At 42.4% G+C, this 22995-nt stretch overlaps 1 protein-coding gene across 1 annotated transcript in view; it reads right to left on the bottom strand.

The window, feature by feature from the left end:
* The window catches only part of LOC142033489 (transmembrane protease serine 11E-like), a 47665-nt gene extending 25193 nt beyond the window's left edge, over positions 1-22472 (bottom strand). Inside the window, exons 1-5 of the mRNA XM_075033381.1 lie at positions 22312-22472; positions 21818-22011; positions 13890-14011; positions 13047-13165; positions 22-89 (exon numbers count right to left, since the gene is read on the bottom strand). Of these exons, the coding sequence (XP_074889482.1) occupies positions 22-89; positions 13047-13165; positions 13890-14011; positions 21818-21981 (473 nt within the window). The 5' untranslated portion in view covers positions 21982-22011; positions 22312-22472. The remainder of the gene's footprint in view (positions 1-21; positions 90-13046; positions 13166-13889; positions 14012-21817; positions 22012-22311) is intronic.
* Positions 22473-22995: the final 523 nt, after the last annotated feature.

Below are 22995 nucleotides of genomic sequence, written 5' to 3'. Positions count from 1 at the left end.
ATTTATTATAATCTCACATACCTCACTCTGATTAAGCGTGAACGGATGTATTTTTTCCTTAAAATGGAATTGTAAAATGTCTTGTCGATCTGTTGAAAAAAGAAAAATATAAGATAACAACAAAAAAGGAAGGAAACAGACGTATTGCTGGAAGGAGCATTCAGAAAACAGCATTCAGTTACAAACTCACAGTTTACAGAGCCGAGAAATGTAATCCAGCCCAGCCTCTAGATAACATTTGCCACAGACTTTTCCTAACCGTTTCCCATTTGGCCTAAGGCACATCCTAAAAAGTTAACTCATTTTTCTAAATATCCTATGACTGCATCAGTGTGCCACTACAGTGCTGTCCCGTCCACTCCCAGGCATAATGAAAGACATTCGTAAGCATCCTTCAAACACACCGCTGCGATCTCCCAAAGCACAGGCTCCTAAAGATGGCCTACAGAAAGGATGCAGCACGCTGTGCTCTGCACTGCACTGAGCCTCTCTTGCAGGGGTCCTTCCTGGTACAGCACTTATCCTTGGTCCTAGAGAAACTTATAGCAAAACTACCCGTGATCTCAAATTATATCCCCCAAATACCCTTGTGATTTGCCACATGGTAGGAGAATTGTCAAGCAACTCTCATCAGAAATCAGAAACCTAGGACTCATAAGGAATCAATCCCCAAATGACATCTTTACTGGTGCCTGCTTAACCACATCCTGCTGTAGGCTGAACATTGCCTCAAGATTGCGTGATCAGTCTGAGGGAGCGCAGTGTGATATAACATGTCATGAAATTCTGCCAGGAATGGCTCAGGATCAGTGAAGTATTAAGAAATAGCAAAGTCACTGGTGAGTTATGCGGTTCCTCCTATCAGCAAGACCCGGTTAATCGAATGTGTCCTGTAAACATCAAATGCATTACAGGAAAAACTGCGTAGAAATGCTTTACAAAATCATGCAAGTTGTCTTTTTTGTAGATTTTAGCCCATAAAGGTTGTCTGATTTAGCCAAATCTCCAGATTTTCTGTCTTCCAAAGGAAAGAAAAGATAATGGTTCTCAAATTTCTAGTATGTTGAAATCTTTCAGATACAGAAACAAGCATGTAAGCCTGAAATCTGGGGGTGATTCCTCCCAAAGAATACAAAGACCCTCTTTCCAGCCTTGGCTGTCATAGGATGAAGCCTCATGTCATTACACAGTGATACTGAAGCAGAATAATTTCGAGATGAAAACTGCACATTTTATTATTTTAAGGTGATTTTAAGCATATCTTAGTAAGGAAAAAAAAGAAGAGTTTTTAATGGTTATGCATTGAGCTTATCTTTTATTTTGCTGTTACTGGCAGTTATTTGGAATTACTTAGGCATTTGGAAAAGACAAAATTCTATGGAAAAAAACCAGATCAACTGCGACAAGCTACTGTATATATGCAGAATGCACTTTAACCTGTCACTTCACAGATTGCCAGCTGCTACCACTGCATTTTATGCGGCATACAGTTGGAAATCAAGAATGAAGTGTTGTGTTTCCTCTAACTCTGCAGCCTGTGCCCCTCCGTGCCCCCCCCCCGCCCCTTGGTTACTGGAAGTATTTGCCCTCAGACAAAAAGTCGTGGTGGCTTGGTTTTTGTTTTTTTTTAATGATTACATTTGCTCATCGTTTTCTGTCACAGTGTTAACTGCTTCACTAGTGATTGTATAAGCAGAAGCATGTAGTTAAGCAGCACTGCCAGCTTTGTGGCACACAGTGGCATGTGCTATCTTTGGCTGCACTGCCTCTGAGAACTTTTGAGATCTTTGGGACAGGGGCTTCTTTGCAGAGTGCCTTGGAAACAAAAGAGCCTTGAGTTGGGCTGAGGTACATCTCAAGCTTCTACCTTGCTAAACAGTAAAGCGAAAGCAGTCTGTCTTTAAGCTTGGGACTGAAGAGAGCAAGAATTCACAATCCCTTGCAAGGGAGGCTTAAGTCAATATGACATTCCTGAATCCTTTATCTCCTCCTGGCAACAGTGTTTTCAAGCTGTCTGTACTGTCTCATCTCAGAGATTGCAAGTGTTGTTGCTACAGTTTCCACCTGGATTTCTGCAGCAGATACAGGGATCCTTACTTGTCACCCATTCTCCTGTGTATCTTTGCTACAGCCTGAGCAGCTCATGTGATTGTGGTTTTTGCACTCCTGACATGTTCAGCTTTCTCTTTTTCTCCTCACCCTGGACGACTTCCTAGCTGTTCTCTACAGTCTGATCAGGAACACCACGTGCTGCAGCAAAGACAGAGATTTCCAGTAGCATCTGACAAAACACAATTACACACAGTGCTTTTTATGAAAGGACTCTGAGGAGTCCAAATGCAACTGAACTATCAGCAACAGACATTGTTTTCAGAAAATTCAATCCAAAAGGGATGTTAGTTATTTTTGTGGAGAGACCAGTAAGCATATGATTTAAAATGATAACAAAATTACTGGATTTGTGTTACTTCCATTCTCTTTCACAGTTTCATAACTGAATGAGAGACTAGCTACTTTTCCTGCTGCATACTGTCACTAATTTTCCCCTCCTTAATAGTTGCCTTAGTAATACATCACCAATAGATGAAAAAAACAACTGGAGAGTAGTTTTGTTTCCAGTGATCCTTGCAGGGCCTTTAACACCTTCAAACTTGACCTGGTATTTTTTACTTTTGTAATCTGCTGTATCTTATCAGGAGAGATATGCTAGCCAAACCTCTGCACTGTGGCCCCTATCTCTCACATGCTGATGAATTCGTTTGACAGATATGAATCTGTCCCAGATCTCCTCTTTCCTTCAAGGATGATTTTAGTAACCTGAATTATTATCAGTAATCTTTATATTCATACAGAGTTTATGTAAGAGGAAAAGATGTAGCAAGATGCCTTCAGATAATAACTTTCAAAGATTAATGTTCTGTCTCATATTTTTACTGTTCGCCTTCCAGTAAAGCCTTTCATACCCATACCAAACAGTAAACATTTCTCTCCAGCCTGCTTATAGCTTTCTTTCCAGCTTGAGTCACAACCCTGGAACCCAACTAGAACTCTGCCCAGTAACTAGGCGAGACCCGGTCCTGCCTGGGCAAAGCATCTACACTCATTTTAAGCATTTTGCTCTGATTACAGCCACTCAAAAGTGACGCTGTCATGACCAGATCCCTTAAATTCACCACTGATGTAAGTGCATCTCACTTGTTTTCCTGGCCCTTGTCTAGCAACTGCTCAATGGTGACAGTTGCTGCTGTAGGCAAGGCCTGTGAGCATTCTTAACCAAGTGCCAAGTCCTGCTCCTTTCAAGTGAGCAGCACTTTCCTGACAGCCTTTATTTTAGCATTCGTCCAAACAAGCTTTTCTTTAAGTTAATGTTTGCTGGCTAGTTTAGCTTAATGCCATCTGGTATTTCCTCAATTTAATTTCATATCCTCTATCCTTTTTACAAAGCTTCTCTCCATGCAGTATAATTTTCTAAGACAAACTGGACTTCACTCCTTAACACTGGTCCATCTATGGAACACAGTAACTAATAGTGGCTAGTACTAAAGATGCAATAAGAGGGCAAAACATTCCCACCTGTACAAGCCTAGCCACAAAGGAAATTCTTCCTTGTTCCTTGCAACCAGAAGTTGCTTTACACATTGATGAATGAGACTTGTTTTCTATCCTATCTTGAATAACTCCAGATCTCATCATTATCCTCTTTTTTGTGTGTTGCACCATGGCCAACCCTCTGAGGCCTGTGAGCAACCTACTAAAATCTTCATAATTTCAGAGTTGCTCAATATGCCCTGCCTCCCTGGGACCCAAAAACCCCCCAAGCTCTGGCAGTAGGCCACATGCGACAGGGATCCCGTTTCTCCAGCATAGGACAGGGCTGACATGAGCTGGGCTTGCCCAGATGTGGAAGGGTTGGCTGTGTCAGCCCTTGCATTCTCCCACCACACACTGCTCTGCCACTGCACGCAGGGTAACAGGATTTATCAAAAAGTTTATCTTAAATCTAGCTTGACAGAACTTTCCTCTGGAATATTTGCTGAACCCACTGAGTTACTTGTGTGGGATGTTCAAAAGCATTCAGTAGGTTTGGAAGCACAAATCCTTTTGTTGCTCAGTACTGGTGCTCTTTTGCCTGTTGCCAGTGTAGTCCTCCAACAGCTATCCTTGTACTGCGTTCTTCCTCTTGCCTCACTAGCTCTTTAGGATGTAAAGCCTATTATTAGTGATTTTTAAAGCTTTTTGACTATAAATATTAATTGGACCATACCACCTGGTTCAGTTTTGTGGCAATCATACAGTATGAGTTACTACTAATCAGTTGTGTTAGTTCTGTACCTTAGCACCCAACTTGCTAGCGAATTTGCATCCAATTTACAGCTCAATCTGCTGAGACAACCTGATATATCTCATGCCCCGGTTTCAGCTGAGGGGTTAGTTCGGAACCCTACCAGAGATTAGAGGGAGAGAGGGAGGGAGGAGAAAGACAGACAGGGACAGCAAAAAATGAACCCGGCACTATTCCAAACCGGGCTGTGGACATCACACTCCCCTTAGAATCAGAGATAGCAACTACTCACAGCAGCGACAGCCCTACAGCCACAGTGCTTTCCTGAGGCAAAGAAAATGGGCCTGAAGGAGAGCAAGTGTAATGATCCTGGGCCCTCCAGCAAAGCAGAAAATCAGAAACCTTCCCATCAGAAACCATACGTACACAAAGAAAGCATGTGTCATGGCAGGCAAGAGCAGTGTGATCCTATACATATGCAAATGGTATCACAAATTCTTCACAGAATTTAAACTAACTGGACTGCTAAAGCTGGAAGGTGAGTAAGCACTATCCAACTTTGCACTAAAATAAGGAGCTCAGCCGGATGGTTCTTGGAGGCAAAAGAGAAATAACTGACCTTGTACATTGGTTCCTAAAAAGATAGGGCTTTTGGATAAAAGAAATTAAGAGGACTAATACATGGGATAATGTCAGGATTTAAAGTACCATGCTTATGCCTCGTGCAACCAATCTTAAAGGCATGTAATGGCATAAGAGTTTCATTATAGCTGGAATTAAGGTCACCTAAGTATTCCCATTCCTACTCCCTGCTTTCAATTGTCCATAATTACCTTCCTAAAACTTTCACACTGCCATTGAAATTTTGTCCACTTAGGAAGGAGATTTTCCAACTTTTTGAGAGAAAATCAACTTTGGAGAGAACGCCATCTGGGTCAATATCCAGAGAAGGGCTTTTGTGTGTTTTGGTTTGGGGTTTTTTTCCCAAAAAATATGATTTTCCTAGGAAAATTACTCTGCACCCTCTGTTTTTTTTAAGCAACACTTAGACGTAAGGAGCTGAAATACAGGAGTGAATAGCTCTTAGGAAAAGAATAGTTTTATGAAATCTAAGGAAGATCAATGGTGATGTATTCAGGTTACAAGTGTCCAAATACCATCAACCGAGCAAGTTCAGGACTGAATTTGGATTCTCGCTTTTGACACCATGTTCTAAACAACCACTCTCTTGACCGGCCAGATTTTTATCTCGGTGACACCAGTTCACATCTTAAATCACTTCATTGATTTAATTACCTGTAAACAATGCAGTAATTCTGGATTGTGGGTCTATAATTAAGATAAGATTCTACCTTTAATCACACACACTATTGATAAGTGCCCTTTATTCCATTTTGAATTCCTTTTTCCAGCTCAGGTTCACATCCATTTTCCTTGTGCACATTTTATAGCTTTTCTTGCCACACACTGGATCTGAATTAGAGTTACTTGTTGGGGGGGTGGAGGGGTAGGGGGTGTCTTCTTATGATTTTCCTGGCTTTGTACATGTTTATTAGACCTTCTGCCTTGATGAACCAAGGAAAAAATGAGAAAAAAACCTCAGCCTGTATGCCTATTACTTGAGAAAATTACATTGTATTAATAAGTCAAAGAATCAATGAAGTTGAAGGATCAATGAATTTAAGTTAGAAAAAAGTTGGATATTGGGCTCATTGTTGATAACTGACCATTTCATCCTGGAAATTCATGCTGTTTAGGTAGAGCATGCTGACAGTTTGAGATCTTACAGGTGAGGAAAAACACTAAGCTACAGATTTATGCACTACACTGCATCAACTCATGCTAGCATTAAAAAGTACTTTGTACTTTTCCCTCAATATTTTTCTAGTTTCCTGTTCTACTGTGACCTGTGGAAACAGGAAAACCTGGAAACAAAAGTTAAAGCAAGAAAGCATCTCAGTTTTTAAATCAATGCCATTTATGCCTAGGCCAGTGGTCTTTTTCTTCTTTTGATTTCAGTAGGAATTTCTGAAAAAAGCATCACAAATGAGATGCAAGTGCTTCCTGTGAGTTACTTCCTCTCTCGGTGTACAGCATTTCACCTGTATCTTTAAGGCCACACCTGTATACATACACACGGACAGTCAAGTATGCTGTCAACCTCTAATTCTAGAGCTAAACAAACAAGTCGCCACACTGTCATCTTGGCCACTGTTACATTGCCATGTTTCCCAGTTGGCTGAATTACTGTGGAAAGATGCTTTCTGCTCTGTTTCTAGCCCCAGTCACCCATAGAGGGCACCCTTATTGTACCATGGTAGTGCAAGGACAGTATTTCCTATTTGCAAGAATCATTCGCTTAAAATAAAGCTTTTAAAGCAGAAGTTGTCAAATGCCCTAGATTTATTTTAGCATATTTTTTTCTCAAAATGCTCCTTAATCTTAAAGATCTTTTTTGCATAGATAAAAGACTTTTTTTGTGCATTTTACAACATTATTTTGCAGAACAAGAAAAAAAGGAGAGTATTATAAAAAAGCCTTTAAAAAGATTCATTTTTCTGGCTTTTGTACTATAGATGCGCTTTTAAATAAAATTACCTTCAGTGAAGAACAAGAAAAACTTTCAATAAACGTTCCGTTCCTTTCACCTTATATCAGTAATAAGCAAGTACTTGAGGGAGACCATACAGAGCCTAGGACTGCTTGGGTTTAAATAAGGACTTAGTGTTTAAATTTTGGGATCCATATCTGAAAACACTACCAAATCTCTTTTGAAACTTACTACAACCAGGAACATCCTTACTCAGTTTGGTCCAGGTGCTGCAAGTCTTGGAAAAGTCCTTGGAAAAATTTGGCTGCTGCAGCTACCATAATTTATCTTTCTGTGATCTGTCCAATTTACCTTCAATTTTCTTTTCTTTCAGGGGCTGAGAGGTGAAAAGAAGTGTTTTGGGGAGGAGGGGGAGCGAACAGCACATATACAGCAAATGAAGCTCCATGATACTTGTAAATACTTGCACTTTTCAACTTGCTGTAAAAAAGAGAGTCATGTTAGACTCCCTTAAACTTCAGCACACTCCCTTTTCTTGGGGCATGTTCAGTTATCACCTCTAAATTGGTCCTCACAGTCTGGTCTCCCAGAGCAAATAGTCTTTAGGAGTGTTACAAAAAACTTCTGCCTTGGAGATCTGCTCCTACTGAATTAACCTCCTGACCCAAGGACCATAAGGCACTGATGGAGCAAGCCACATGCTTCTGAGCTTTACCTTAACACCGACATGGAAGATGTGACAAACACACCTTGTGTACAGATTCAGCCAGCTTTGCAGATAGCTCTTGGCTCTGAAGTAATTTGTATTTCACCTCCCTCTCTCTTCCAAATACACACATGTACACTTCTGCTCCTCAGGAAGACTTGAGTCACGTCTGACCCTAAAAAGGCCACATGTCATAAAACAGCAGTCTCATCTACGCACTCACTGCTGCTGGTTGTCTTTTCAGCTAGGCTTCCTTTGAGTTCTGCTCAGATGGAAACTTTAGCCAGCACTTCAGGCTTTGGCCCTGCAGATGTACAGTAAGCTATTCACAACTTAAATGATACAAGGTACTTCCTAATACCAGGATGGCTGCAAGCTTATTCACTGGGTAGAAAGTAGTGTGTCTGTCTGTTACAAGCATTCTGTTGAAGGCTAACCCACCCACCAAACAAGGTTATCAGGTGTTAAAGCTCTGCTTTCCACAGAAGCATAAGTGTCTACATGGGAATTAAGAGAGAACAAACACAAAGCAACTCAAGTACCCTGATGAGAGTGAATAAAATCTGAGTGTGCCAAAGGAACTTAGTGGGTCCTTTCCTGATTATCCACCCATAGGCACTTGAAAAATTCTTTCCTATCTCTGGGGATCTCTTCTCAGGTGCTGAAGTGGCTTTATGGATTTGGCCTTTCAACTCTCTCCAACTCAGTTCCCTGTCTGCAGAGAGGAGACATCAGTGCCTGGGGGCTGGGAAACTGGGGTGCTTTGGTTGTAATTGAATTGTGCTGAAACAGCTGAGAATCTGCACCACTGAGGATGCAGAGGACAAAGTGAGCTCCCATTGCAACCCACTGGTGTCCTTTGCAGTGGTGGCCCAGGAGGCTGCTAAACAGAGGCATTGGATTCAGCTAACAAGCCCCAGTTGTGAGCCACAAAGTGGCAGGGATGGTGCAGAGCTGCAGAGAACTACTGAGTACCAAATGCTGCGCTTGACAGTCCTTGGGATCCTCACTCACCTTAGCAGCACAAAGAATGGGGGGCGGGGGGGGAGGAGATGCACAGCACCTGCCTGCCCCTCTGCTTCTCTCTCCTCATAGTGAGAGAAATGTGTTAACAACCTCTAAAATCATCGTCTGCCAGGGAAGAAAACTGCCTCCTTCCTTACCAGCTCCAGTACAGGGACTCATCAGTTGAGTCCTTAAACCAACCAAGAACAGGCACAGTTATCAGAACTATTCTGCAGCACTTTCCTGTGGTATCACAAGTGTCTCTGCCATACCCAATAGAGACACTATTTCTAAATTAAACCCACACTAATTCAATTCTATCAGGCAGGACAAACTTCAACAGCTGTATTCATTAAAAACTTTCCCCAATGTCTGCACTTAAGGCACAGAAGATTCTCTTATCACTTGAAGTCACTGAAGCAAGATGTCTAAGAGAGATGTCCTGACACACAACACTGAGTCCTGAGGCAAGAATCACTTGATGAAATTCCATTACTTCAATAGAAATATTGGGATAGGCAGTAGTTTCCCCGGGGAATTACCCAGGTATCCTCTTAATACAATCCCCAACCACTCTGCCCAGATCCAGTTCTGTGTTGGTTTCAGACGGTGGAAGGATAGGGGAAGAGCCCAGGTGCCTTGCGGATGATGAGACGACAGGGCAAATCCATGCCAGTCCATTCCGTAGCTCGAGGCACTCACGGAGAGGAAACAAACACCTTGCCTCTCCCCCAGCCACCCAATTAGCCAAGGAGGGAGCCATGCTATACTCATACCTGAGAAGCATCCATCCACCCAAACCACAGCCTGGCTTACCATCACATGGGAGCAGGAAGGAGTAGGGGATAATAGACAGGGCATAGCCCCAGAAGCAGGGGAGGGTACAGTGTCTAATGCAAGAGTCCACAAAGACACATGGACTAGGAGAGGGAGAAGCAGCCTGACAGCAGGGCTGGGAACAGCTCTGGCCAGAGGAGAAGGAGACAGGGAGATACTAGCGTAAGGAGAAAGGTGGCATAGGTTGTCCTTGAAGAGGGGAAAGTCCACAACATCTAGGAGAAAGTATCAGAAAGTTATTGTAGTGGTAAAAAGAACAGACAGGTACATTTGCAAGTCACTGGTGGGCAGGGTAAAGGCTGGTGTCCATTTCTATTTAGCAACCAGCCAGGTACTGAAGGGGTAACCTGCTGTGGCTGCTTGGTATCCACTGCTCTCTCACAACTAGACACTTGGCCAGCCTTCAGCCAAGACAATTCTCATTAAGATGGGCTTGATGAGGCACTAATTTCGAGCTCTTCTGAGTGCACACCTCCTTACCTTGGGGTCAAAGATGACTTTCCACACTGGACGCAAAGCCCCTCCACCCTCCTCCCTGCACACAGAGCAGGCAACTGGGATCATCCCATCACCCAGGTCTATCTTGAGCTGGCTGTCTCAGCTCCCTCCACACTTTGGGGTGCCAGATGGGCTGAAGAAGCAAAGCTTAGAGCAGGGCCTTGGAAATCTCCCCTGGGATGCTGTTAGTAAGAGGGCAGTTAGGGCCTCCAAGGCATTCTTGGGAAATCCAAAAGAATGAATACATTTTGTGGGAGAAGAAAAAAAAAATCCAGTTCTGGTGCAGGAGTTGGAGAAAACCAGTGGGTAAAAGTTGTGGATATCAGCCAAGCATTAAGTGAACCCACTATAAAATAGAGGCTCCTTGGGGAAGGAGCCATGAAGGCTGTGACTGTGCCCTTTTTATCCAGTGCAAGAGGGAATGGTCTGGCACAGTGCATTTTAGCTTGGCAAGGGAAGGATGACTGGTCCAGCTAGAAAAATGAGGAGGCTCTGGTGAGCTGGAACATCTCTTTCCGCAGTGGCATTCAGTCTGGTCTGGTTTTCAAGAGAACACAAAGGGAACCCTCACAACCACTTACAGGAAGCCAGGCAAGGAACAAAGACATTTCATCATCTGTTCCTCAGTCCCCCCAGCTCCACCCCACAAGACATTTTCCAGACTTTCCAGTCAGCCCTGAGATGTTGACTAGTGCACCAGCTTCATCAGCTCTCTGGCATGATCTCGTTGCATTCCCTCCCACTTTCAATGAGATAAGAGAGTCAGGAATGTCGTTCACACAATGGGTGTTACTACTGAACTCTCGAAACAAAAGAAAACATCAGAACGTTTGCTGCCAGTCCCAAGGAAGGCTTGGGATGACTTCCCTATGGGAGGAAAAACATTTTTTCTGATGAAATATCAACTCTCAAAAGAGCTCCTTTCAGGGTTGTTCTGGGGACAAACAAAGGAGGCTTCATCAGGGAGGGATCAGAGAAGGGAGCACTTGGCAGGGAGTTGCACTAACTCAGGTAATTTGAATGCTTCTGATTATCAGAGATGATTCACTTCTGTTCACTTTGCACCAAGTATTGTGAAAGACATTGCATTTATCTGCATTGACTCACTGTTACACAACTTGAGCGTAAGGTATCGTTACTACTATGAGGATGGGAAGGATTGGACACCCAAAACCTTGACACCAGCTGGAGAAAGACTGCAAAGGATTTTGGTAAACCCAGACAAATCAGAAAATGTGATAAAAAACTCAAGTCCTCTGTTAAAGAGGTGGCATGAAAACCATGAATATAGAAGTGTGGATGTTCTGAGCTGTCAAGAAGTCAAGAGGATATTTCTGACTTTGGAAAGATTGCTTTGATTTTTATCACCACAAGCTGAGTTTTGCTTGTAGAGAATCAGACTTACAAGGAACATACTGTTATTCATCAGTGTATGGAGTCAATTTAAATAAGCTTATGGACAATTCTCAATCTCATACAACCTTGTTAGATGGAACACCTGGAGCTAAAGACATAAAACCGTACCATTTATATCAGCTGACCTAAAATTACAGCAAAGAACTCACCAAATTTGAGAGAGGGAGGTAGAAGTTAATGGCTGAATTAAAGACAGCTCTTAAGAAAAGTCACAGGAATGAAGGAAAGGCAACACAGTTCTCTGTATGTTTATGGTGTTACTTATCAGTTACAATTAACGTGCTCTGAAATAATGGTTCTCACTGCTCAGCCAGCACTGGTATTTACTGTCACTACTGTCAGAAGTGCTCAACACCCATAGAGGAGACAGGATTTCTAAAGCACTGGCTTCCATTCAAGCATCTAAATTAATAGCCACATTCAGAGGAAATCTGACTGCATTGGACTCTGTTTGAAAGAACTTCTTAGCTAAAATAAGTATTTCTTTGCCAAAGGAGCCACATTTTTAAAAAAATGAAGAGGGAATGGACTGAGAGAAAGGGATGCAACTTTACTCAATGAAGAGTTAATCCTCAGACTTCTCCCCAGCCCTTGCCTTCCTCCTGTCTCAGCAATACACAATGTCTTCTTGGTCAGGGAGAATGTTCCCTCTCCAAGGTCCTATATCACAAGGTTAAAAGCCTGCAATTATTAGGTAATAGTTGTAAAGTGGCAGCACCTAAGTAAATGCAGCTTATGTAAGAATCTATACATACAGACATACACCAGGAGCAGATCTTGGGAAATACGGTACAGTCCCTTGTAGGCAAAGAGGGCAGAAAGGAAACAAATACAGAAAAGAGGACAACTTGACTAAGATTTCCGAGGCTTTCAGCAGTAGAGCTGGGAAGAGACATTAGTACTGCTGAATCCCTATATAGCACCCTACTTCTCCAGAACAATGTTCACCACAGCTCACAATTTGCTGTGGACAAGTGGCATGGCCCTAAATTAAATGATAGTGGGGACCACAGCATTGATTGTCCTATTAACTGAGTATCTGTGCAAGGTTGCTAAACAGGAGGTAAGAGATACACATCGGACTCTGATGAATGAAACACAAAAAGATACAAGCACAATCACATGCTTATTGCTGTAAAGAGCTGAACTCTGTAATTATCATCTGTGGGGAAGTGTCTCAAAGAGAAAACAAGAAAGGAAATTGCAATGTGTCTATTTATTTCCATAGCTACTGTATGACTGAGAGCCACTCAGCAGCCTCTGCTATTTGTAGGAGGGTTTCCCAACAAAACGTACCAGAGGCGCAGAAAAAGGGCTTGTGTATTTTTTTTCTCAACACACAGAAACATCCTGACAGGTAGAGTTCTCCATCCCTCTCCATCCCTTTACACCCAAGGAGAGGGCGTAAAAGCATGCTTTCCTTAAAGACACTGGGCCATAAATCACAAAGCCAGGCTTAGGGCAGGGAAAGAGAAAACACACATAGATTAGTGATATAGGAGGAAGCTGAGATTATTGTTAATCCACTTCAGGGACAAAGAGAGGTGACATGCTGGAACAAGCAGACTGGCAAGTGCCTGGTCTGCCAGGTATGATCATGACTTTCATGCTATCCATTTCCCAGGTCTGCTAACCATGGGGGCTCAGGGTACACCAGACACCTGTGGTCTAAGAGTGTGCTGTTCATATTAATGACTCCTGTATTATCACGCAGTCCTTAATAACAGAAAGTCACAATGGTCCAAACTTACCAGTCTCTCCACCCTCTCGCTCAGGTCTCTAAACCTTCCTGAGGACTGTCTGGACAATTCATTATTGTACCGGATGTTGGTGATTTTTATGTTGCCGCTGTAATAGAACAGCTTCTGATCTGTAGGGGAAAGAAGAGGAACAGGCAACACTCAAAGCACCAAGGCAAATGAACTTTAGAGAAACACCTGGGGCTGACTGATACCCAGACATCTAGGGAATGGATGAGCCTTCAACTGTATCCAACCCATTCAAATACAGCTTCCAAAAGCTAGGAGCCCAGGAGCAAGAACTCAGTTCTAAGCCAAGTAGTGCACAAAAAGCCCAGTTGTCCCAAAAGTTACATTTGGGAGCAGCCAACAGCACTGTGGGCTCACGCGGGATCGCAATCCTGCTGGTCAGCTACGTTCCTTCCTGGCCTGTACGCCCACTCAACGCCAAGCCTTGGCAGGCAGCTGCGGGTGGTGAGGGCAAGGGAACAGAGAAACACCACAGGTAGGCACAAGTGGAAGGCTCTGTTTGTCACTCGCATAAGGGAGACCAGAAGGCTTGCGTGTTGACCTCATCACAGAAGTAGATCATGAGGAAGATGTGAAAGGAGTGAAAGCAAGCAAACGCCAACAGAAACCACAGCCCTAAACCACCCTGCACAGCAGGAAATGTTCCTATGAGATCTGCAATGATGCTAAATGAGGAACGAAAGAGAGCTCTAGAGAAGCCGGTGTTTTTTCCCCAAATGGGCTTTAGACAGACTAATCAAAGCAAACTCCCAGCATTGTGTAGCACAACAAGCACAAACGAAATGCACTAAACATAGGAACAGTGATATGTTACATAAAACTTACCATATGCCAGAAAATAAACTAGGAGACCAATGGTGATAGCTGCTGCCACTGCTGTTCCAATAACAATTAGAGCAATTTTCCAGGGCTCAAGATGTCTTATTTTGATGACTGGCTGGTGAATTCTGGGGGGAAATAAGAACAAGGGGAGAAGATTAAGAAGAGATCCTTTTCTATTTAATCCTCCCCCCCCCTCCGCAAAATGAAGCTCAAGTTTTCTTCCTCAACATCAGCTGATTCTTCCCAGCAGTATTAATTGACTTCTCACCCAACACCCTTGAAAATGAAACCATGACTCAAGATTATTTTGAAATAGATGTTGGGATATGCTAGAAGTCGTGGAACACAGACAGGGTTTGAGGGTTTGCATTTTTTTTTTCTTATATCAAATTAAATAGGAGTCCCACTAAGTACTTTCTTACGTGATCCCTGACTGGAAATTTGCAAGAATAAAACTTCATTTTCAGCTAGGTGAACTTTCATACAGCAATGCAGGCAGCTTTCAATTGCTTAAACAAATCAGTTACCACAGATACACTGGCACCTCTGCTCCCAAAACTGCTTTGTGCAATAAAATTGGCAAAAAAGCGTCCCATGCTTTATATAGTACATATCTATACATTATCCAAGCTTCTCAGTCCATTTCAGCCTGTAAAGCAGGGCTGGACAAAAAAAATAAAGAGATTTCAGAGGGCCAGCCTCTGCTTCCTATTTTACTCAGACTAAATATAAAAGTAAAAGGCAAGCACTGCTTTAAGCAGTATTTGCTGAAGTGATGGAGTGACAGGGAAGGACAAGGACATGTGAGCAGACCAGGGAACATAGCTGGGAAGCCTTGCCAGATTCTTCTCTCTGCCATGCTCATAATTACACAGGTGCTAATCCAAATTAACTCAAGGCAAGGCAACAGTCAGTAGGTCAGTAGTATGGTTAGGCAAAAAACTGCCTGAAAAAGGTTACTTACAGCAAATTCTGCCTTTGGCTATAAACTCAAAGACATCTGAAGATCCTTAAAGCCATTTCCTATTACGTTATCAGCCATTACAAAACACAGAACAGGAAGCCATAGTTTCTGGCAAGGAGTCCTTCGCTCTAGAGCCAGCTACCTCACTCATGCAAACACGTACACCTCCAGGTTAAGGTACAGCCTCCCCCAGGAAAGCAGGCTGCAGGGATCCTCCCCTGAAGGTACGAGGCATCTCAGCAAGTTCCCACATTCATAACAAAGTACACATAGCTCACTTCCAGAACACATCCCTCATGAGCTATAAGTTTAAATACAATAAAATAAGCTGAAAATAATTGCAACCGACCACTGCAGCTGCTTGAGAGAACAAGCACACTGTGCACTGTATCTAAATATCAGAGCAGGTTCTGATATTTCATTTTAATTTCATTGTAAAGCCTTATGATTACAGCCTTATATACTTCTGCTTGGAAAACAACTGACTCAGGCTAAATATCGTGACATTTGATTGAGTGAAAATGGGAATACTCATTTGTCATTCATATCTGTTCTGACTTGTCTTGGATCCCCTAGCTAGCATTTCCTTCACTCCTGCTATCCTTTAAAACGGCTATTAATTAATCTATCATCTCATCTGGCTTGCTTCAAAATACATCTGTGAATCCACAGCAGAAAAAAAGAAAAAAAAAAAAGGAAATTAAACGGTCCTGTTAAGAGTTTGGAGATGAGCAGCTCCAAAGTTATTTCTGAAACTACTGTATGGAAGTTGCCTTAAAACTTTAACTGGAGAAATTAAAATATGCAGGTATAAATAGTCAGGACTCTACCTCATTAAGAAGAATATTTCTAAATAGTAGCTTGTAGGTGAAACCATAAAGTCAGTGGCAAGTTCAGCTTTAATTTGTCATGTGGGTTTGTTGGTTTGGGTTTTTTTCCTCACTACTCCAGCTAGTAGTCCTTTGCATGGCTTACATGCTTTGCAAAACTGAGACTAAGTTACAAGAAAAACCAACAAAATAAACAAAAAACCACATTTAACTTGACACAACTACTCACATTCATTCTTGTGGATACTCTCATTTGAAAAGCAGTTGTTTTGATTAAGCTGCACGGAAGGAAAAACACTCAGAAGGTCTTTCAGCTATAATGATCCTGGCATTGCCCCAAACCAAAATGCTGGGTTTGAGAAGCCCATTTGAAAGGCTGAATGCCACCTCTACACCGCAGTCGGTGAACGTGAAGAAATTACTGCCTCTCATACCAGTGAAAGAGCGGTTTCAGACCAGAAGTAACATGGCTGGGACACAGTTAAATATCGAGTACTATATAATTTGAAACCTTTTCAGCCTTCTTTTCTACATAGTATAACATTTTTTTTTAACTCTTATTCTTTATTTCTTCCCTTTCAAGTTCCATTTTACCACTTAGCAAACAGAAACCCAGTCCACAACAGTTAACTCACACATGTAATTTTACTCACACACGTGACTTTCACTTAATTCATGAAACCTGTTTGAGACCATCGTTTCAAAGAGGTGCAGAGGGGACTCACCATCAGCTTCTAAACTGAATTTCCTCAGATGAGAAGCTGTTTGATAAATACATCTTAGAAAGTCACTTAAGGGGGGGGGGGGGCTGTTTCAAAATTTGGGATGTCTTCTTTCTTCTTCCTTTTTTCTCAATAAACTTTCCCCTTTCCTTTTAAATAACAAGACAAAATGACTATTAAGGTTTACTTTCCACTCCTAATTTGTTTTAAAAAAACAAAAACTAGTTTTAAAAACAACAGGTATTTTTGAGCAGAATGTCCTTGGTTAGGCTGTACCATCTGGATGCTTCCCCATTGGAATAGAAGTGCAGACTGAGCACACCAGGAGGATTTCAAATCCAGGTTTTCAAAGGTATCTGTGAGACAAAACCACAAAGATTGCTGGGCTAATATTTTTTCATTCCCATTAACTTTGAGCTTTATTGCTGCTTTGCTCTGTTTCCTGAGGTTCATTCCTCAAAGATGAATTATTTCATCTGACAACGTGTCCCATTGTGTAAAGTTGGACAGTACTTAGAGGGATTCAATACACACAAGAGAAGTTAACTACCCCAGAACTGAAACAGCTTCAATGCACATGATGACCCATCAGAGCTTGAATACTCTGCAGAGAGCTGATAAAAGTTCAACGGTGGGAATTTATTTTCTCAGATCAGGAGTCAAGTAGTCCCTGCTGACTCCTTCAGAACTATCTGCTCAACAGAGAGGGAACAAGGAGCGTAACCTAGAAATGCACAGCAGGATTAAAAACACTCCAGCTGAGAAGGTCACTGAAATCCTCCAGAGCAGAAACGGAGATTTGAAGCCTGAACCAAATACCGGCTGGAAGCCTCCCACTGCCCTCAGTGGGCTTTCTGTCAGGGTCCCTTCTGCCTGCAGCCTACGTGATCCTCCCCTCTAGCCCAGAGACTCTGCTCTTTCCTAGAGACCATGCCCATGCAGTAATCTTAAATACACTGCAATCAGGGACTGGATTTTGTCTCTTGGCAAAAGACTGCCAAATCCCAGATTAAGATTTGTCCGATTAGGAAGAGGAGTGAAATATTTGCTGACAAAGAGAAACAAGAAAAACTGATATAAAATTGTCCACACTGACATAACAATTTTACTTGGTTGTCCTCTCTTTGTTACCTAATAATTCCTAACACTGTCTTGGCTTTTTCAACTGGCATTCAGCTGGCATTTTCCTAGAAATACCCGCTGAGACCTTTCCTGAGTGGTAGCAGGTGAAGCCCTGCATTCTGTACTTGTGTTCCGACCCATCATGAGCACAAAGAGGCCACCCAGGAACCTTTTCCTCAACAAGGAGCTCACACCAGTAGCGTGAGCAAGAGCAAGAGGGATGCCTCCCCTTATGCATTTTACAAGGCAGACGTAAGAAGGACACAGCTAATTATGTCTGTTGACTTTTAGTAACAGAGGCGTTTCGGGGGGGAAAAAAAGTCAGTCTCAAAGAAAAATTAAAAACCTTACCTAATATCCTAACTTGTTTTTTTAAGGTTGCCTTTCAATAAACATATCATAAACATTGCATTGAATAAATCTTGCATGCACTTGCCTCACTGCAGCCTGAAACTGTTAGTTTACAAAGGAAGTAAGAGTGTCTTTTACCTACTGGAATTTAGATTTACTTCTTGCAAAGAAGCAGAATTAAAACTGCCTTCTACGAGTCAAATCACCTGCTTCAGAGGAAAAATCTCAAAGGTCTTCCTCACCAGGGCAGAAAGCACGCTCTGACACCTGTGGGAACCTCTCCATTACCTGCAGTGAGCCTCATATCAGAGGCAGTGTCTAGCTAAGTCAGCATGCAGCATGGAAAAGAGCACAAGGTCTGCTTTGGCATGCACGCACTGAAAGTGTCTGCTCAAGAAAGGTGCTGACAGGACAGCCTAACAGCCAAACCCAAAACAGTCACCTAGAGATGATCTCTTGCGGGCTATTAAATGTCCTTTGGTTTTAGTCCTATAAGAGAGGCATGCTTAGACAGACAAATTTTCTCCACAATTTTAAAATACGTGCGGTACTTCTCTCTTACTAAAGTGCTTTCAGGAAAAAAAAATGATAAAACCACTGTATTGGCCTTAGCAATAATTGTAATATATAAATATACTCATAATAGGACAGTGATGGTGTTTTAAAGTTTACTGAGATAAATCTGTTCACTGGTATGTGAAATGTCACTGTAGAACAACTATACTTACATCGCTCCTGAAGAGTTCTGCAAGTCTGAAAGAACAGACCAGCCCTTCTGCCTTTGTGATAGTTTGTGTGCATCTGTGACAGCTTATATCCACTGAGAATCAGACCCAAAGTACCTAGCTTTTCCTGGAGTTTGGAAGCTTATATTTCTGGCTGAATAACAAGTTTTTCCGTATTTTATACTTTATATATAATAAACAATTGCTAGGCTGGGTAGATAAACAATGGGATGCTGTCATCTAGCAAAATATATTTTCACTGAACAGAGATGGACAAATTTCTTCATGGGAGAAATGCTGCTGAAATTAGAGAAGGTTCCTTAGACAAGAGGTTCAGCTGAGACTGAAACTCCAGGCACTTCTCCAGTGGCAGGGAAACTAGACAATTCCCATGTTCAGTTCGATATGAAATGTCCCCCTGTTATCACCAAATCTGTCCATAGTCCACATGAAGTTTTCAGATTGTCTTGTATCAGAAGCATGTCAAATTAAGCCGTCCCATGTTTTGTGTTGGCTCGACTTCATTCAGAATTAAGATCTCTGTGTAACCAGAAATACAGACATGGAAGGAGTATGTGATGGAAGCAGAATGACTTGATTTTAAAAGCTTATGCTGACCCAAAATGCCCAATCATAAAACTGTCTGTGAAAAATTAATATAGTGAAGCACTTCTAATAAAAACAGCAGAGGCCAGAAAAGCTGCTGGGTTTACACTGGGGCTTGCTCAGTCAATGAAGATTACTAGATTTTAAGGCTCAGGAAGAGATCCTTTCTCATTCTGGTTTTCCTGTCTAAAATGGTCAGAAACTGAGTGAATGTGGCAGGGAAACACATATGAGGCAAATCAGGTGTGGTGTGTATCAGAATCAAAAGTATTTCACTGGGGTTTCCCAGAATCAGGATCTACTCTGGGGCAAACTGAGCAGAATAGGTTTCTGTTTGGAACCACGCAGGAACCACATCTGCCTCCTGCAATAATCAAGGTTAACTCCCACTAATGCCGATGGGACATGAGTGTTCCTGCTACACCTCAGCAGTCTATAATTTACGTTCATTTTGCCCACCTACTGCATGACAAATTGGTGCAAGTGGCACTGCATTTCCACCTACATATTCACTTTTAGACTCTCATACACAACACCAGCTACTCCGTACCTCACCCTGCCAGGGCACAAGATCTTCACGAGGAAGTTGCAGGTAGGACACTGCATTTGCTTCCCAGACTGCAGGGCACAGCACAACAGAGGGACAAGACCAGCAAGGCGGTCTACTCCACCCAGTTTTCCTTTGCTTCCTGAAGGATTTTATGGAGCACACATTCCGACTTAGCTTGAAATGTTGTGAAAAGAGACATCTTGGAAGTGGGTAAAGCTAATACTGAAGCACCACTCTTATAAGAGACAGCATGATGAGCTCAACAAGCAAGGCTTACAGCTCCATGCTCACATCTACATCCCTGCCCAGTGAAGAGCTCTGGACATTTAACAGGCTACACAGGGTCTTTGATTAAGGCCAAGCAGTCTCTATCCCTTCCCGAATGTGTATATATTTAATTATCGAGCACAGATTTCCCCTAATGCACTTTAGATTTTATAATAATCCAAACAACTATTTAAACAACTAAATAATTTCCTAACTAGGAGGCAACCAAACTGGACTCAGATGTTGTTTAACTACCCTCTAGCACACTGTTATTAAAATTATTTACACCACTGTCGATATCAACAAGACACGGCAACTAGATTTACATCTAACTAGAAAAAGGAATGGCTTTTCAATTCTGCTAGGTAGAGAACTCTCACTTAGTTTTCTCTCTTTACATAACACGCACAAACTCGTATTCACAACTGATGGGGATTTCTTCCTCCCCTGACAGTTAGAGCAGCATAGCTTTTAAGGTATGGATATTAAACAGGGCAGAGGATCTTTGGGTATTGAGCAGGGTAATGCTAAGGAGCACAGAACCAAAAGCTGAAGTTAGTCTTCTCCTGGCAAAAGTCAACACTGTATTGACTAAAATAATAAGTTTTACATTTCTACTTCAGTGTGTCCAGAAATTATTAAAAAAACCCTAATTTTTAAAAATACTGAGGATAGAAAAAATAAGTAGTATCTTGCAATCAAAGCAATGCCAGAGAGGAGACTAATATTGTAGTCTTCAGCAATCACACACAAAAATTCAGCCATCCAGCCAAATTATTTGGGTGTTAAAAAAAAAATAAATTAGATTCTTTCGGATGTTTTTTCTGAGGTCATACTTTTAAACTTCATCAGTCGCTGAGGCACCAGCAAAAAACAAACTCAAGGGAGACTGAGCATCTCCTATTGCCACATGAATCAGGAGCCAGAGCGTTAAACAGAAACAACAAATTCCAGGAGGCTCACTGTACCTTTATGACCAGATCCCTGCTCTGACCCAAGAGAGCATAGTAGAGTGCTGCAGCTGGGAGACTTATTTTTGTAAAAATACTCCGAACTTTCCAGCACTGTCTTAAAAACACCTTGTCATTAAGCCCTAGAAATCACGACCTCTTCCTTAAAAGTACTAGGGTCAAAACTGGAATGATGAACACCTACAGCATTCTTCTTATGTAGTTGTGCTGCCATCTCTGATTTAACTGGAATCTTTTGTAGGGTTTGGGGGAAATAATATTGCAACTAGACCTGACCAAAAGCCATGGCTTCCAAAAATCGTGTTATTAACATTTGATTATTACACAAAAGAGCTTCCTGGATTCTGCATTACTGCAATAAAAGCCTGCTGGGGACAGGATAAGACAATCACAGGGAGGAGAGGTAAATGCCAACCTAAGCCATCACATCATGTTTCTAAATTGAAATCAAATCTTTGTGCTCCTGGCCATGCTAGGGAAGGATTTCCCTCTGCATTTCTCACTCCAGCCATATGTTACTCTTTTCATACAGACCACAACCTCCAAAACCTCCCTTTCAGCCGGCAACCTGCTGTTTTGCTTTCCCTCTGTCTATCGCCCCTTTTCAGGCTGCACATTTCAGACAGATCCACGATGCACCCTAGGTTTATAAGGATGAAAGGGGCAGAGATAGAGCAGTGAGGTCCAAGATCAGGCAAGAGAACAAACAGATTTCTTTTCTGGACCTATGTAAGTCCTTGAAGTCCTAAAGCTGTCCCATAGGCAGTACCCTTTACCACCATTACTCCAAATCAGACTTGCTGAGTTAAAACATGCCACCTACTTTTGAAGATCCCATGGTAGGTCCCGGTAGGTCTGGTAGCCTTTCTGACCGCCAACCAAAGCTTGACTAAAGTCTGGACCGTGTAGCGAATGCTGCTGGAAAATGCAGGAGTCACATTGATTGGTGTGACGGGAAGGGAAAGGTGTTGAATGAAGATCCTTCATTGAGGCACTGCTGGCGCAACACCCAGCACCCTGTGGGTTATTGCAAAATGAGGGAGCGAACTTCAGAATAAAAACAAACAGAGGTAAGCATGGAGTTGATAAGGAGACTGTAACCTTCCGATCAGCTCCGCATCAAAGAGTTCCCCAGGCAGAGATGGACAGAGCAGATAAACCGGCCGAGGCAAGAAGACTTGTTCTTCACCACAGCAGAACAGGAAGTGCGTGAGATTTCCCTTTTCCAGCACTCCCTTTCTGTCCAACTTGTATCCCTACAGCAGGCCCTCTCCCGAGCGGCAGCACCTTCTACCATACGCTCACTGTAAAACCCACATGGAAGAGGCACCGCACTGTCCGCGACACCAAGTCACTTGCCTCCTGAGGTAGCCAACACACAAAGGCCAAACGCAAAAACAAATACAGACATAAACGGCTTGGTCAGCCAAGCCTGATCTCCCTCGGTGCTCACTCCTCCACAGCTGTCCTGGACTCCCTTGGCATCAGGGACATGACAACTATAAGTATCCAGCCTCCTAATTACATGTTAGTCATTTAATGGTTGGCATAACCCCGCCTGTGGAAAATGCTTACTCTGTGAAAAGGGCCACCAATCTGCTTGGAATTCCCTTCTCCCAGCACAAACGTGATTCTTCAGAGCCAGCTGGAAAAGGGAAAAAATGGATATTCTCTGGTGAGAAATTCTGCGCTTGCATCTAAAATCCCAAACTAAAAAGCAAAATTACCAGAAAGCAAGCTTCTGGTTTCTAGTCTTTGATACACTTGGATTTGTGCCAAGAAGTTTGAAGCATTTGGTTTTCCAATGAAGTCTCAAGATCTCACAGTTATTTTTGTGGGAACGCGTATTATTTTCTAAAAAGAACCTCAGCAACAGAGGGAAAAAAAAAAATCAGCAATAGGAAAATTTCAGCTAATCATACCAAGTCCTTTCCCATCTTTCCCCAAAGATGCCCATTCGCAGGCACTTCAATGCAATTACAGCAGCAACTGTCTAGGCAG

The sequence above is a fragment of the Buteo buteo genome, chromosome 1 (assembly GCF_964188355.1).
Source record: "Buteo buteo chromosome 1, bButBut1.hap1.1, whole genome shotgun sequence".
In the NCBI taxonomy this organism is placed as follows: Eukaryota; Metazoa; Chordata; class Aves; order Accipitriformes; family Accipitridae; genus Buteo; species Buteo buteo.
Note: the sequence above shows the minus strand (reverse complement) of the source record. Positions and strands in the feature narration are given on the sequence as shown.